At 43.4% G+C, this 18422-nt stretch overlaps 1 protein-coding gene across 2 annotated transcripts in view; it reads right to left on the bottom strand.

Annotated features, from left to right (window-relative positions):
- BEND4 (BEN domain containing 4) overlaps positions 1-18422 on the bottom strand; it is a 489416-nt gene that overhangs the window by 102425 nt on the left and 368569 nt on the right. Inside the window, exon 4 of one of the 2 annotated variants that reach the window (XM_069631743.1) lies at positions 15060-15229. In XM_069631743.1, coding sequence (XP_069487844.1) covers positions 15060-15229 — 170 coding nt within the window. Of the gene's footprint in view, positions 1-14988; positions 15230-18422 lie in introns of both variants that reach the window. The other variant, XM_069631744.1, reaches the window with a different exon arrangement.

Genomic DNA, 18422 nt, shown 5'->3' with positions numbered 1-18422 from the left:
ATCCGCCTAAATCAGAAGACCTCACCTCCGATTCAGCTTTCGTGCGGGACGAGACAAGGCTGTCCGCTCCCCCCACTAATCTTTGCCATGGTCATGGAGCCATTTGCCCAACGCACACGAGCGAACGAGAAAATCACTGGTCTAGAAATAAATGGCGAACAATTCAAGATCTCCCTATACGCCGATAATGTGCTGATCTCCATCACTAATTGCCCATACTCCATGCCCGCAACCCTAACTGATCTAGAGGCGTTTGAAGGAGTGGCTGGATTCCAGGTGAACTACGCCAAATCAGAGGCACTAAGCGTCAACCTGAGCGCCCCCCTCATAGCCAACCTCCAGGCACTCTGCCCGCTAATATGGAGTTCCTTCTCAACAGCTTACCTGGGTATCTGCCTCACAGCAGATCCGAAACAACTATACAACGTCAATTTCCCCCATTATTCAAGGAATTGGAAGAAGACCTCCGAAGATGGGACAATCAAGAGATCTCGCTTTTGGGTGGGTCACAGCGTGCAAAATGAACCTTCTGCCTAGGCTGCTGTATCTGTGCTCCACTCTTCCGGTCCCTCCCAAAGCAGGCTTTGGAACAGCTATAAAGGAAGCTAGCGAAGTTTGTGTGGAAGGGACGCAGAGCCAGGATACCTATGAGGGTCATGACGGGGGCCGCGAAAGGGGGCGGCTATGGTCTCCCCAACCTGATGAACTACTTCCTGGCGGCCCAGTTGGCGAGCGCAGCGGCCTGGATGAACCCGGAGACCCCCCCAAAATGGTCCTGCATGGAGCAATCCAGATGTCAGCCACAACTACATTCCCTGCTACATACCCCGGGACCACACCAAAGCCAGGGACCACAGATGCTAGCAGCCACCAAAGCGACTCTCGAGGCATGGGCCCGTCGGAGGAGGAAGATACCCAGGGCCCCGAGCCCGCTCTCCCCGGTCATCGGGAACCCTGATTTCAAACCAGGAATGGAGGCAGCCCGCTTCAGCCGATGGACCAAAGGTGGCCTCCGAACCCTCTCCCAACTCTACGAAGCCAACAACCCACTTAGCTTTGAGGAATGCAAAGCCCGTTTTCAACTAACAGAAGGAGAGAGGTTTACATACATCCAGCTCCGACACTGGATCTCGCAGCCCGCGGTCCGTCGGGGAGCCACCCGGGACCTACACCCTTGTACCGACTCCTCCAGGAGGACATGCTAAAAGTCACACCGCCATGCATTTCCGGATGGGAAAGGGACTTGGGACACCCCATAGAAGATCAAACATGGGTGGAGATATGGTCCAGGATCAACTTGACATCCAGATGCGTCACAAACAAGGAATGCACCCTGAAGCTCCTGCACCGCTGGTACTACTCTCCAGTCTGCCTACACCACTGTAACGCTGACATTGACCCGAGCTGCTGGAAATGATGCGGCGAACGAGGATCCTTTTTCCACATGTGGTGGGGGTGCCCGACAGTACAGACCTTCTGGAAGGAAGTCCTGCAGATCGCGGAGGACATCACTCAGCGCAGACTCCCAATGGACCCAGAGGTCATCCTGCTTGGGGTGGCGAGCCCGGACAGTTATCCCAGAGGGGGCCGATCAGCCAAACTGCTCACACATCTACTGCTAGCAGCCAAAATCACAGTGGCAAGGAAGTGGAAAGCCCGGGAAGGGCCCGCTGCTGGCCCTTTGGTGGATAAAGGTCTGGGAGATCCTGGTGGCGGAGAAGGTCACAACAGCGAAGGAAGGGGCCCTCCACCGCTTCACCGACTGTTGGGCCCAAGTACTGGACTACCACTCCCTCTTCCCAGCCCTAACATTTCAATCCCGTCTGGTGGCAACATTTCTGGGCCCTCAGAGCCCTGATGGGTCACCTACCCATCAGGACACCACGAACTAAAGGAGGGGAGGGGTGGGGCCAAGGGGAGCGGGCACAGAGCAAGCTGCATGCATATTAAATGCGAGGAGAGTCCTGTGGACTCATGTAATGTATAGATAATGCTGTAACCGAAATAAATAAAGTTGTTAAAAAAAATAATTAAGTATGATATATTGGTGTAGCTATCCCCCCTTGCCTGAGTAGAATAGTTTGCGTTCCCCCTGTATTTACCCCACTGACGACCAAACATATTAGTGGAGTCTTTCCCTAAGTGGGTTTCATAGTTTATTTGGTATACATATAACAAAACAAATGTTTTATATACCCTAATTACACATTATTACAATATTAAAATACTAGATTAAATATCAATTTACTAATTAAACACATTAAAAACGGTTACCAGTCATTTGGTCGAAAAAAATTGGTCGACTGGACAAATGGTGGAACCAATTTGAAAACCAAATGGTCGATTTTTTTATTTTTCACCCCCTTTTTTTTTTTGGGGGGGGTCCCCCCCCAACCGCCTTTTTTTCTAAAAAAAAACCTTTTTTAAAAAATGAAATCCCGAAAAATAAATATATAATTAAAAAAAAAATTCGACCATTTGGTTTTCGACCAAATGTCATTCGACCAGTTTTCAGTCGACCAAATGACTGGACACCATTAAAAACACATTTGGTTTCATACAATTGGTTTCATACAATACTCTTAAGATCCCCTACATAGTTATACAATGTAAAATCAATACAATTTTCTTATAAAATGTCACCATAAAATAGATTAGATTCATGTCATTGCCACTCATAAATAATGACCACAGTGTCTCAATTTCATCGAGGTTGGTGGTATTGTTGTATGATTTCATGTGTTTGTATCGCAGTGCATGCAAGCTATCACATATAATTAACAAATGATGCAGTGTCTCTATAACATTATGGCCACAGAGTCGACAGAAACGCCTGTCACGAGTAATACCCATTTGTGTTCCATATGTTTCCAGGGCCTCAGAAATATTACATTTTTGTAATAAATATTGCCGCACCGTTTGTGGGCTAGGGTATGCATTTATATATCCTGGAAGTTTGCAACGTGACAAGCGCTCGTTGTAATAGATTCCACTATATGTTTTTGTGGAGAGGTTTGTCATCTGCTGTTCATAGCAAACTTCCTTCAGTACATTTTTTAACTTTAGCTTAATAAGGGACATACTCATTAGACTGTATGGAGGATTTTGACAATCCCATTTACTATGAAGTTTAAGCAGTTTGCCCATTATTCGAAACTTAAAGTTACTCACAATGCGCAAGTAGGCAAGCATATATGCACCAGTGATTGTATCTATCTGGAGTCGTTTCAGCTTCTCAAAATTGGTAACACAATGGTTAACAAATACATATGAGATCCCCACCAGATCAAATTCCAGGTATATGTGTTCCGCACTTACACATTGAGGTAACCGAAACAACTTCCTAAGCAGACGAACTTCGAATTTTTCAACAAGTTTGATTAGTTTATGCCCCCAGATAACAATAGCATACAATAGTACTGCTCTTATCTTTGCAATATAGATTGTCAGTACCGCAGATACCGAAAAGCCACTGTTGCTTCCGATGTGTGGGGTTTCTTGTAGCATGAGTAGGTTTACTCTATGTCTCGCAGCATAGGACAGAACCTTTCTCGCCTTGATTGGGTTGCTCCGACCTCTTATATTACATGTCATTGCTTATATTTTAACCCCTTGGGTGTTCATCTTGTCACTACTCAGGGGGCTCATTCATTTGGCAGTGTATGCGACCAAGGCTTTGGCAATTGTGGTCTATTCCCATGTCTGCAACATTTATAAATTGAGATCTGTACAGTGTCGTCCTATGTGAAGGTATGAAAGTTGAATTAATGGCAAGAATGTTGCCTATTCACAAACGAAAGAATAACAAAACCTTCCACCAGCACTTTCAAGCCATCTCTAAATCACTTAGCTATTCTATACACAGAGGTTGCCTTTGTTGTACACACTTTTGAAATAACCCAAATGTTTAGTGGTCCCACTGCATATATTTGTCTGTTCATTTTTTTAGAGTCTGCATCTCTCATTCACCTCCTGATTTCATGATGAATTTACAGTGCATATTCAGTCTTGTGTATCGAAGTCCCCAAGGTTAGGGCACACATGCATGTTCAAATATTATTTTTTTAAGCAGGGTATAGATTTCCATTGCGTTGCACTTTCCAGTTTTAAAGATTATTTTCTCATCATAAACAATAGAATAAAATACATGCCCTGCACTTTAAACACCATCAGGAAACAATAGCAGCTTGAGGTTTAGGCGATAGAATGGTAGGGGAGGGTGTTACATAATGATACAGGGCCGGTCTCATGTTCCAGTTTCCTTTGCTCATGGGGAAAAGGGAATATGACAATGAAGGACACAAACAGCACATTAGACACAACTATGTAAACACCAACAAAGTGCATAAATAAGCATGGGCCAATATGACATATGATGTACTGTGCTCTCCTAGCTGGCCTGGCACATAATCATGTGTAATATGCATTGGATTTCGGCACTTATTCCATTGATAAACATCATTCTATAACTCTGGAGGGCCAACATGACCAACATCTACCCAACCATAATATTTCCTTTTAGTTGAGTCCATGGTGGTCTAAAATATAATGTCAGCAAGCATGGGCTGGGCTGATGCTGCATATTGTGCAATACAAATCTTTCAGCACAATTGAGAGCTCTACCTAATTCTAGAGATGAAGCAACACATTCGACCCTCATCCATGTGACAATGCTTTTCATGAGGGTGAAAAGCCCTCGTAGATAAGTATTCTATTTAACTCCTTTCCAATGAAGGTATACACGTTCATCACCCTCAGTACTCAGCCTGTTGTGTCCTGCCTCGCCATGATTGCAGAATTGTCATTGTAAGACCTCTTGGGTTTACAGGATCCTGTGTTCATTTGTAAGTATGGGTTAACTAGGTTTTCTTTTTCCTCTTGATTACTTTGCAGGCCGTCAGTAAGTGCCAAGAACATTGTTCACATGCTTGGCTGTGAGGGGCGGCCGTACAAATACCAGCCTGCTGACTCTATGTTTATACAAGGAGCTGCAGTGCGGATGCGTAGGTGGAATGTTCAGATACGTTGTGTCCACACTCCTTGCCCTTCCCCATGCTCATTTCAATGCAATGGAGGAGGCAGGGGGGGGGGAATTAGAGGTGGGATGAGTATATAAAAACAGCATGTCTTTCCTTCTTGGCATGCTGAATGTACACTGTTGTTCCTCGTGTCTATAAGAGTGAATCAAAAATGGATGTAGAAAAGGACAGAAGATATGTGTCCTCTGAGAAAAGATAGATCCAGTTTCTCCCACAAAGAGAAGGCCTAAACGTATTTGAGAACCACCTGCTACTCTAATGCCTCGCCATCTGGTACCAGTGTCATCAGGCCCCAGGAGGTTCTCCATCATGGGAGATTAGCTCCCACAGATGTCTGTAAGGACGTTAAGTGTAGTTGATACAAGGTTTTCAGGCATCTTCTTCCCTTTAAAGAGCAGGTCCCCACCCCGGATGATGTGAAATGCGGATAGTGGGTCACTTGGGAAAATCCTGAACATTTTGATTATTGTAGAGGTGGCTACTCACCACACTGCATATGCATCCTCATCATGAAGGAATAGAATAATCCAGAACTATCAGGTAAACCTAGATACTGGCCATTGATGTATTCTATTCTCACGTTTCTCACCTGATTGTTCTGTAGCAGCCTCCGTTGAGAAGCAGTAGCAGTCTTTCCCTTTTCCTCGTCACAAAGCTGCTGTGAGTAGAGGAAAGGATGGCCCTCCTCAGCCGACATAGTGTACACTTGATTTCAAGCAGGAAAGTACACAGAGGCGGAATTGAAGGGCAACGCCCCCAAAATGGGGAACAAGCTAAATTGGCATGAAAATACCTGTAAGCAGATTGAAGTAGTGGTGATCCAATAATTCTGTAGATGAAGTTAGGACATCCAAGGCAAATAATTGTACAGCAGAGGGCGAGAGAGAACAGGCCACAGAGTGGAAAGCGTTTTGGAAGTTTGAAAAGGTCAAAGAGTACATGAAGACACAGCAGTAAGGTAAAACAGGAAAAACGAGCGTCTCACCCGAAAGGGGAACTCCAGAGAGTTGTAACGCAGCGAGGGAGGCTCGCCAAGTGAAGAAAAGCCAGCATCCATGTGCCATCTTTAGAAAGAGTAGATGGCCCTCAGACTAGTGAGGCAGAACGTCACGACTAGCGGGACGTCTTCCCCCGTCTGTGCCTCAGTGACCATCACATTGCTGTGACACCTATACAGAGATTCCCAGAAAGACAATTTTGGATACAGTTTGAAGGAAAAAAGAGGGGCATCCGTGAAAGCTAATGCAGGATTAAAGATTTTTTAAACACAAATAGGGTAGCCTGTCATAGAAGTTGGGAATTCTTGGTTCCCCCGAGACCTGCCCAGAGTTCTCAAACCTGGACTGATCTTGCTCTACCAGGAGATTAGTTACTTCTTGCCTAAAACCCCCTAAAACCTTCCAACAGACAAAGAGGTAAATGCAGTGGGAGATCTTTGAATCCAAGAAGATGTTAAACTCCATTTATATTGCCAGTTCAACCCTCTAGAGTATAGGGAGTGGTCTCTTGCAACACTGCACCTTCACTTGTTGCCAGCTGGGCACATGATATAATCCTTTGCACCTTGTAGGACAGAGGCACCTGCACACATTTGGGTTGCGGACCTGGTGGTAGGATTATATTCTGGGGAATGCAAAACCTTTCTTCTTCTGGTCACCGGTATCCTCTTAACCAAGTGGCCCAGAGATCTTTTGATGAAACAGGCACTCAGTGCTGGATCATAAAACTGCTGGAGAATGTGGTGGTTTCGGCTGTCCAAGAAGAAATGGAAGAAGGCTTGTTCTCAATCTAGTTTCTTGTCCCAAAATCATTGGTAACCTATAAACTATAATGTCAACATATATTTGAAGTGGGTCAACTATTAGATGAAACAGACAGTTTAAAAATGTAAACTCTTCAGTGAATCGTTCTGTTGACAAGAGTTGAATAATTACTTGCATCAACAAGTAAGGTGCATATTTCCCCTTGCCTGGGTTGGGACTACACCAATAACTTTTTCCCTTTGCTACCACATTAGATCAGTTCAAATTCAGGTCCTTGCCATTTAGACAGAGTATTCACAAAGGACGTATCTCCACTGATAGGTTTTCCTCATCCCATGAAAACTGCAGTACAGCCGTACATAGACAATTTGATAATTCATGTTCAAGTCTTGTGTCAAGTACTGACAGGCACCCAGGACATGTGTCCTTGCCAGAGATATTTGGGCTGGATCATCAACACCAAGAAATGATCATTAAAAACTTCCCAGCACATAGAAAGTACAGACATATTATTAAACATATGCCTGGGGAAGACCTTGTTACCACGCCAAAGAATGCACAAGTTGCAGTGCTGCCTTCAAGAACTGTTAGTACTCGTCTTCGCACCTGGACTCTGATTAACCACCTGCCAAACAATTGGTCCCCCAAGTTGGATGATTTCTACTAGTTGGTTTGGATGTCACTTTCCCTAAGAAAAGGATCTAAACTGTACCTTGTGAAATCTCACCTGTATTCAGGCATGGATGTGAATCCCCAGATATGGTGGTGGTTCCCACAGATGCCATCTGAGGGGCATCAATGATCATCTGAGCACACTGGCATTGTTGTCACGCCAGGAAGCATATCATTTGTGGAATTGGAAACATTTTAATGAATTATACTGTCTAACCTTAGTACAAATCAGGCTTATGAGGAACATCTCAGGGGCAGCGGGGGGTGTTTGAACAGCTCTCATCAGGAGGGCCAATCTAGTTGTCAATTCATAATTAAAATGCCTCGGTGAACATGATCCAAAGCTCTAAGGGAAATGGTGCGGTCCATGTTCACGTGTCCCGAGAAGAATCTTTTGTCCATGATGGTATTAAACGTCCCACAGGTGGAGGAGAATATAGAGGTGGATCAACTCAGCAGGGTCTGTGCATCCTCAGTCAACAGGTCTCTGACACTACTGATATGGCTAAAGCTATGCCAACACTTGGGTTACCCAAGCATGGATAAGTCAGGATGTCCTCCTGCCAGTGTACTGCTCCTGGCACAGAGAACTTCTGGCCTGGATGTTGGATGCTCTTTCTTTCAGATGGGCAAAAATAATTATGTTTGCTCCCCCTTCTATTGTATTGCTAAGGTTCTGACTCAGATCAGGAGGGCAGGAAAGAGAGGGTTGTTGATTCGAATGGTTGGCATGGCATATGGAAAATTGGATTCCTTTAATAATGGGGGCCTGGGTGTTTTCTGAACCTATCCTTACATTGTTACCTAAGGGACTTTGCCTGCATTCCTCTCTTACCTTTGTTCCTAAAGTGGTATCTGATTTCAATCTCATTCAGGGTCTAGTTCTACCTGCCTTGTGTAAATAGTTTATTTTAGGGGCTGAATCACAGGTACATTGTCTCTATGTTGGCAGGGCTGTCAAGATTAATTTGGAACAAATGCCTTCCTTCTAGAAATGTGGCTTTAATTGTGAATTTTGGGCTGGGTCTTAGAGGAAACAAAATCAAACTGACCTTAATTAGGGTCGGGAGAACAGCTCGGGGGCAAGGCGCTAGTCGTGGACACAAGACTACAAAAGCAACACGGGTTTGATACCCAGTCCCATGCTTAGAGGCTGGAATTCGGCATGAAGGACGCAATATAAAAATCCAATGTAATGTGCTAAATTAAATGATTAACTATTGGAATCACTACAACCTTTGATCAAGATTTGTCCCCCTTCCATGTAGCCCTTCTTCCTGGCATCTACAAGGGTATGGATGCCTCATGGGGCAAATTGAGCGGAGAAGGTGACTGGAATTTGAAGGTCAGCTATGTGGAAGTATGGAATATTTTGACCCATTCAGCTGTGCTATGCTACATCACTTTGCTGCATTGGTGCAAGAAACAGCACAAAATGGCTGCGCTGACTCCTGTGCACGCCAAGATCTCAAAATTGTGTGTGTGTGTGTGTGTGTGTAACAACCAGAAAATGGATGCACCCCCCTGCCACACACATTTCAGGTGGGATGGAACAGAGTACTCACTGCAGGAATGTGTCAGTGTGCTCTGCAACATTTAAAATGGAGTGAAGTGAAAGAAGCAGCATTGCTTTGCTGGGAAACCCAAAATGTCTCTTTAAAATTACACTTTCTCAACCTTAAAAGTGCTGATTGGTGTTAAATTCATCAATTTCTCATGAACCACTGTGATCAAAAAGGCCCTGCAATGCCCAGGATCATTCATTGTGCCTCAGAGGAACCGGGCCTCATTTGAATGACAGCTCCTGTCAAATGTATCCTTGAAAAATCAACTAGGGGCTTTGTTTTCATTTTACACAGGAAACACAGCTATTTCTTTGGAACAGTATCAAGGATCAGCTGCCTAGAGAAAGACTCTAAATAGATGTCTGTAACTGTATCCATGCTGCAAAACAAATCCAGCACTCAAGAAAAAAACTATAGCTGCAGAAAGTGTATATTTGCTGGAGATGAAAACCGGATTTAAAGAAATAGTAAAATGTGCTTTTTTCTGACTGAAGGGGGAAAATCGCCTATTTAAAGTACATTGTTGTATAAAGGCCTGATTACTTAGAAATGTAAAATGATTTGTTACTGTTAAAAATACACATATAAACTGTTTTAATTCTATAGATTTAAAGTCAAGATTTAAAAGGAGAAACTCAAAGCTAAAACCCAGGCTGATTTGGCAAACTATATAAAGAAAAAAAAACTTGCTCTGCCAGTTGCTAGCCCTGAGAAAGGGTGACACCTCATAAACATCGGGCACAGGAAAGGCTAATTGCTAGCTTGGAGGCTTGGAATACCCAGGACAAAGGGACTTCCCAAGTTGCATCAGACATTCGTCTTTGCTCCAGGCTGGAACAATAGCAGGCTGAGACTCACCTGTCAAGTGTGAGGGGCAGTAAACTTCAATCAAAAGAGAGGCCCCTCACCCTGCTTCAAAGGAATTGACATTTGCTTGCAGTTGGGGAAAAGAAAAAAAAAACTGATGAAGTGACAATATACTTCCTTTTGGTTTTAAACAGCTTATTTTGTAACTGAACTTTAAAGACGTTTAACTTTGTAGCAAAAATGAGGAAAATATGAAAAGTTTGTAGTTTTAAATCTAATTTTATGCTCTTTCTGTGAAGACTTGGTAGAACTCATTACTACATAAGGAACAGAAGTTGTATGGAAGTATTGATATTGCGCACATAACATTTTGCACACACATCCCAGGGGTAAATGCGCATCTGTGTACAAAGTTGGGAAATTTTAGGCCAAATCTTTCATGGTGAAAATTGCCAAAATGTAGCAGAAAGGCGAAATCAGGTCCCCCAGACTTGGGGTTTGGATTGAAATATGACCCACAAAATATGTAACCTGGGTATCTGATTTTCCCAGAGGCTATAACTGTATAAATATGTATTTGTGGTATAATGAGATTTTGGTTCAGTGGCTAGGGGAGGTTTCTCGTCATTGTAAAAATCATCCCATAAACATGACATCCTTTCCTGTGATCCAATCAGCGAAAAGCAAGGCGGAAACTATGCTCTTGCCCAATCCTAGCATTATGGGTGTGGGTAGTAAGCCTTCCCCTGCCATATACTTTAGTGATGTCATTTGGCATGATAAATAAGGGAACCTGACAACACACAGAGACACACACTGATTCCTGACTTTCTTCCTGATTTCCTGCGTGGCATCCTGTTCCTGATTTCTTCATCCTGCTTGATCCTGATTCCAGATATCATTGCAAAGCAAAGCCAAGACCTATGCATTGCTGAACCCCTTTTCAGCTAGGCCTCAAATTCTAAAAATCCCAAAAACCCAAGGGAAGCATCCCGATCCAATCTGGCTTGCTACTGCTAGATGCATGCCCGCAAACTCGCCATCCCACTGATCTCCAGTCTCCAGTAACCAGAAGGGCCAGTCCAGTGCAGTCCGGTGACCAGAACGGCCTAGATGATCCTGTCCCACCAGAGTTGCCCAGCTGTCCTTGGTTGGACCCGATCCATATGATGACCAGAACCCTTGACGGTCCAAAACCCTAAATTAAAGTGGACTGTAAGTATTAATAGGAATCATAGAAAACCATAGCATACCTTGCCTTGCCTCATCCTAATCTCTAAACCATCCCATCCTTACCTTGATAACGTGTAACATTGTCAGAATCCTTATTGCAATCCTGTCTTTGATTCATCTTGCTAAGCACCATTTCTTTAGTCATTTTTATCTTGTGTAAAGCTTAAATTATCAATCCTACTTCGAGTGATCCGACTGGTTCCGCCAGAGAGGACACTGGAGATCTGGTGTTGAAGTCATGAATCAACTCTAGAGCTTACTGTGTCCCTCTTTGGTATTCTGGCCGGAATGCTCTACCATAGAGTAAAACTATAGTAAATATTTTGTTCTCCAAACTAAGTTTCTTTTCTGTTTTCACTACCCGACACACTATGACACTATTGCTCAAACTATAGCATGAGTGTTAGTATCTTTCCAATGTTGCTCCCATAGAGATTTGTATTGATTTAAGGATTTTTGCACACATTCATTGTTTTACCCAGCTATTTCCAAATGTCATTTTAAAGTGTAAGATTTCAAATCCGTTTTTCTCTCTTGTTTGGGGGAGGGAAGGTTAGATTTGTATTCTGTTTTCTCTTCCTTATTCGTGATTACCTGCTCGTTCCTTATATCCATTTAGAATTGTTTGTTTGTGGGTTGAGGAATCTTGCAGGGGGAAATCCTAACTTAAGTGCTATCTTTTCAAACAAGCCAAAAGTGTTCTTTTCCCTGGTGTTTTATATTTTGTGTTGCTAAAGAGTGAATTTAAGTGCATTACATACCTTCCTATCTGTTATTGTCACCACATTGGTGATTGCTGCTCCATATATTAAAAAGCATAGGTTTGAATTTTAAATAAATAAATAAATATTACCTTTACCAACCAGCCTGATTCCTGGTCCATCGTGACCACGGGTATTTGAGAAGGGGTGTGATATGAGTGGTATATCACTCAGAATATTGAACCTATAGATATAATAAAAAAAAGCATTTCGGGTGTGCGCTGCATACTAGGCTGAGACCAGGGTGTATCACCTGATTGAAATACTTTACAGAAGTCACTTCCTACCTTTTTGTCTTACATCAAATTGTTGATATATTATGAACCATCTGCTTTTGGCTCCATAGTACTTGGAAGTGCTTCCTTATAGGCGACTTTGTAGGAAAATATTTATTTATGTGCTTTGCATCAAGTTTGACTACATGTGATATATGATGAAAATATTAATCGTATACATGGATGTATACAAATTAATTTTATACATGGATGTATACAAATCATATACATCCGTTTTCTACTAGTCCAAACATGCCCATGGAGCTTTGTGGTTGACAGAAGAGACACAAGGTTCTAGTGTCTGTACCCTACTTTTTGATGAGAGTATTTCTCCTCCCTATTTTTAGGAGTATTTGCCTATTTTTATAGAGTAAAAGTGGCCAATACACCCCTTATCTGTAGGGCTGACTACGACCATATGAAGGCAGTGAAGGCTCCTCATGTGATGGTGGGAGACTGGTTTGGTGTAAAGGAGCCACATTATGTGCTCAAAGGAAGACTCAGGTTCCATCCACCATAGTCATCGCTGTTTGCAAAAGCAGTGTTATGCTGGAGAGTGCTGAGAGGTGGTCCCCCATCTATGTTTTCATGGTCAGAGCCCTGGAAGGACATGTTGCCAGTCCAGATGAGAACTGTTGCCAGACCAGATGGACCCAACCCTGCAAAAGGATGCATACTATAGTTACAGCCAGTCTTCTCTGCCACAAAGCAGGGCTGACCCAATAGAAGGAAGAAAGCTAGTAGTGGCAACTTCTACAGAAATTGCTACTGAGAGACGGACCCCCATCCAGCATCGGAGAGCATCTCTTCTCAATGTGAAAAACATTTTCACTTTTTACTGATCTACTGGTTCAACCCTCCCCACCCTTTCGTATGTTTTTTCTTTCTCTTCCCATCCTTCCCGGGTAGCCGGATGGGGAGGGAGATGTTGATTATGTAGAATTTGGGATGGAATCCACATTCCAGCCAGCGATTGTGGACATTACCCAACAGCTCCTGGGGAGTCACTAGCAGATAAAGAGACAGAGAGTGGGTCCACAGAATGAACAGGCTTTACCTCTTGTTTGTAGCTAGTGTCCTCCCTGTACAGTCACATAAGTAGTGCAATCACGAAAAGTAGTATCATGTGTAATGAAAATTACTGGTAATCTAGATGGCGCCAGTGTATCTTGAGGTAGAAGGCTCTTAACAGTGTCAATCCGTGTTGAGCAATGAATTCTCACATCAAGCAGTATGGAATCTCTAGCTTCGTACACCAGTAGACCAGAGGGAATTGGAAAAAAGGGGTATTTAAACAACATTTTAATATCAAGTAAGGAGTTGTGCAGACGGAAGATACCATAACTTAGCAAGATAATGGGCCTAATTCATGGAACATCTTCCTAGGGGTTGCGCCATTGTAAAACACTTCCATGAATCGGGCCCAATGTGTCTATCACAGAAATCGCTGCGGGATATGTTAAACGTTTGTTGAACTTGCTTTTGTCATTTTGGTGGCTACTAGGTTGGGCTGTAGTAACATTTATTATCTCTGCATATATAAAGCAGAACATCTGTTAGTTTGTTCCTTATACAGTTCCACAGTGTATCACCAATCTGCTTCAAATGTTCCATAGTTACCTGTTAAGACCCTCTGGGCATTACTAGCTACATGATATTTGAACACCCCACCCCTTTCCCTGGATTTCAGCCCCTTCACACATGAGACGGTTGCGTAGACGGTTGCCTGGAATCGGCGAAACATCAATTTGGTCGTAGAAGGACTGGACAAGGCTCATTTTAAGCGTCTTGACGAGAGGACGAGAGGAACAAAGTGCAGAGAAGGTCCCAGTGTGTTGCAGCATGCCAACTCTCGCCTCTCCTCCACGTTTGCTCCGTGCTATGTCAGCCAGCCACACGCACCCATTCTCAGTGAAGTTTGCTGCAGAGCGCAAAGCACATCAAGCGATAAGCGACTCAGAACAGCGACCTACAGGATCATCGATTTTCAACAGTTCATGATCATTATGTCTGACTACAGAACCCATACAGAGAATGGATACTTTTGGCTAGATACCTGATAAAGGCAGATCATTGCATGAATGAGTTTATTGAAGAAAATCTATACATGAACCTGTGGGCCACAGGTTTGAGTACTATTAGGGTTATGCCATACTTGCTACATCATTAATGTCAGGTGTCTTGTAATTATGCTATATCAGAGTCATTGGAGGGCCATACTGTGTGCTAATGGCTCACATTAGCAACCGGAAACAATGCCTGAGGTACACATTTCTTTTTGGTGTAAGTTAAAGAATTGAGTACAATGAGCGATGTTTGCTCCCAAGAAAAATTATATAAGAAAGATGGGCGTCATGGAAATGGTGAATGGAGACTCAAGAAAGAACCTAGCCTTCCATTTCCATGGCTGGTCTTGAAAAAGTTGTAGGAGTTTATGGCTGCTGTGCAGCATTACCAGACGCAGGTAAGCTGGACTTTTGGAATTATGCAGCTGGGTGGCAAGAGGGAGAGCCGGCATAGCCTACAAGTTGCTTAGAACAAGGTCTTGTACCATTAGGTAAAGCCTGAGAAACGAGCAACCTGATCAGTTCAATATACCAGTGTGTTTTAAAGGCTGCAACAGGATTCATATTGTAGCATGTGCTAATTAAATTTCTAATGATATATGATATGATATGGCATTTATAACGCGCCTGTACACACGTATTTCTTTATTGTGATGATTATTTTTCTTACAAAAACATATCCCAAAAAGACAGTACTTCATGTCTCAACTAATTAAGTTATGACAAGCTAAACACGCCCACACATAAAATGGCAGCGTAATGAAATGTGATCACTTATGATGGACACTGAGTGTACAGATGCAGTACCTCTGAGACACGTGACTTTTACTGGATCCAGAGGACGTCTTTCAGGACCTGTGTCTGCTGAATGAACTGACCTTTTCCTTTTCCCAAGGCCGCATGAGTACTTTAGCTCATCGGTTGTGAAAACAAATCGAATGAGATATCGAAGGAGGCGCCGACCATCTTTCTTTGAGGAATTAACTGCCTCGTCCCACTGTTTGCTGCTTATGTACACAGGGTAGTTGTTCAATAACTGTCTGCTTCCCTGAAATGAAAACACAACATGTACTATATTTATTCACCAGTATGACAGTAAACATTGAAATAACAAGTTACTCAGCTGTGTGACTCCTGCAATTAGTGCTTTGCAGCCCTTCTAACAGACGTATGTGGTTTTCTGGCCCCAAGGACCGTTGCATCACTAACACAAGAATGAGAATTTTATTCAGAGGCCAAGATACCTGATCACCAAGCAGGCTTCAACCCATTTTACGGCTGTGTGCTTTTAACAGATATTTTCCCACTCCCTACACTTAAAGGAATAGTGCGCTCAAAAATATTATTGTCCCGAGCGTTCAGGTATGTGTTTTTAAGCAAACTGTGATTGATCATAAAAACATTTCCTATGCACTTTACCTTCGTTTTCCTCACTTTTACACATGCGATATCAGGCAGCGGGGTGCGGCCATCGTGTGCTAATCTTATCCGTTGCTGCATCGCCCTAAGTTGAACTGCCCTTGTGGCACTAAATCATATCCCCCACCACTGAAGCTCACATCACTATTCCTAGGGATAGTCTCAACCTATTTTCATGACGTTAGTGTGCAGAGTAGCCAAACGCACCCAGTCATCACTTACGTCTTAACGTTAGCTGACGCAGAACCCGGAATACCAACACACACATCCTCTCACAGCACAGCGTGTCCAAAATCGTAATAGAAAACACTATTTTTAAAGAAAACACCAATACTCTGCAATTTATAATGTGCTTTTATTTGACAATAAACGCTCCGAGAAAATCTTCCAATTCCCATATTCAACCAATTTTTAATTTTGTTGTTTTCAAACATCAAATCTTTATCATGAGGCATACAGTGTTCCTTTCGGTAGAAGAAGCGCATTGGACGCACCTTGAATCGCAAGGCTTCGGCATCAACTTCTTGCTAGACCACCGTAAACGATGTCAGGTTGCTCCTTGTCGCTGGTACCGCGTAAGGGCATATCGGTCCGGGGCGCTCGTCCCACATCAGCGTAATTGTAAGCCAGCCATTTAGGTGTATCGGCCACTGCCTGCTGAAGAAGCCATCACTGGGTATCTGGAAAGGATGACATTAGCAGAAAGGAAGGATGTAGTTGTGTAGAAAACATAACAGAAATATATTTCAGTAGCTGTTCTTTATTCTAATTTATCCATTTACCATTTAATTCTGCACCGGGTGAAACCTAATAATGAACCCAAACCAGAAACAATGGAAACACGGAGAAAACATTGTGGAAAGTTGGAGTCTACGATGTGCTTGAGAGGTTAGTGCTGTGAAGTATGTTTAGCTCGCATTGCGATGCGTAAGCTGACGGAAGAATTCGAACAATACATAAACGGCATTATAAGGGAATAGTAGCAACGAACTTGGTGTTGGTGGAACCTGGGGGAACCCAGACGTGGACTCCATGCATTTCGGTGCTGGACTGCCCATGTGCCCGGGACAAAGACAAATATATACAGGTTGTGTTTGCGTGTCGTCACAATACACCCCAACCAACAACCCATTACAATGTAAGCCAGCAATACCGGTCAGAAAATGAAACCTTGACTCCTTTGTCTATAAAAATGTCTATAGTAAAACTTACATTATATTTTGTATTTCCATTCTCTTGGCGTACCGCAGAGTGCCCGCTCAGATCAACGATTTTCATGAAATGAAATGACATGTTCCTTTGTCCAGTTTTGAAATGGTGAACCTTATAATTCTTGCGGGTATTACACACCTCCTGTCATTCAATCCATAGCGAATCCTTCCTTTTCTTCCAAGTACGAACAACAATTGATCCTTCTTAGGAGCACGTATGCTAAGTTTCCTTTTGGTGAAGAAAGCCACAAATCAAAAACATACTGTACAGGATGTGTTAGTGTCAACAGCCCACAAGCAACATCAAACTCAATGACCTTCACTCCATGGGAGCGATTAGCCCGGCCGACCAATGTGGCATTTGAAATATGTTTAAAAAAAAACAAATAGTTTGCTGGCATCCACCAATGCCGCGGTACTTTCAATACTTTTTTTACTCTTCTATATTGATATTGATTTAGTTATTTTATGACAACAGTTCCAGTCAGTGTCCTCCCCATTGTCACATCTGTGTGCACCCTGTTTTCAAGAGGAATGAGCTCTGCAGATAACGTGAGACACTGACAAGTCATAAATCCAAGTGCCCTTCCATCTCCACTGAACTTCCCTTGCACTAACAAATGTTGGAGGAGTGGAGGTATATTCCGCCCCCTGCACCATTCTCGTATCGGGCAAATGACGTATAAGCTAAGGTGGGACACATTTCCACCCCTCCTGTACCTATTTGCATCACCCATGTTTCATATAAGTGTATTAACGCTGTTGCATACTTTGGACTCCATTTTGTGTCTTTTGAAATGCCATCTTTTTCGAGGCCCTCTGCCCCTCTGGCGAAATGTTCACTCTACCTCACCCAGCGCCGCGCACAGCCAGCCCCCACCACCTCTGTCTTCTGTCAGCACGTCTCCTGTTCTCACGGAAATGCAGCTATTCATTTTTGCAAGTAGTGAGTATGGAGCCCTGCCAAAATGTGCTCATCCAAGAATGTGAGACCAAAGCCTGCTCCAACTTTAGTGTCCCATCCATCTCTGCTGACTGACGTATGGCATCTCCAAACCCTCCCTGCCAGTCGGCGGTCCCCTGAACCCATGACCCCTATTCCCTTTGAACGCATCTGGTCACCAGACCCTAACCCCGCACCACCTCCAATTCAACTACCATATATCTAATCTACAGTGGTCATATATTTTGGCAAAACTGACATCTATCCCAACTGTGTTTGAAATCCTAAGACTCCAAAGGCTGCAAATCAAAGATCAGCCTTTCTGATAAGGCATCCAAAAGCAACAACCCCTAACACATGCCCCCATACAAATATAGGTCAGAAGACACCTTTTTCACATCAACAGCCCCCTTTCATGCTGTGCTTTGCTTACAGTCATTAGTTCTTCCATGCCAAGTTTGTTATTTAGCTTAGGTCTCATTCCTTAGTGGGACGCATATTTATTCTGTTTATTTGGACACATGCATGGTACCGCAACTGCAGACCCCGCAGTTGCTTTCATGCTGATATCCATCTCACCCTCCCGTGCCCTGATCAGTTAAGGACCGACAAGAGCTGGCCAAATGCGGGAAAGGGGAAAACACAGAGTTACACTGTATGGCATACTC

This window comes from Ambystoma mexicanum, chromosome 6q (genome assembly GCF_040938575.1).
Source record: "Ambystoma mexicanum isolate Mex_15411 chromosome 6q, UKY_AmexF1_1, whole genome shotgun sequence".
NCBI classification, from domain to species: domain Eukaryota; kingdom Metazoa; phylum Chordata; class Amphibia; order Caudata; family Ambystomatidae; genus Ambystoma; species Ambystoma mexicanum.
Note: the sequence above shows the minus strand (reverse complement) of the source record. Positions and strands in the feature narration are given on the sequence as shown.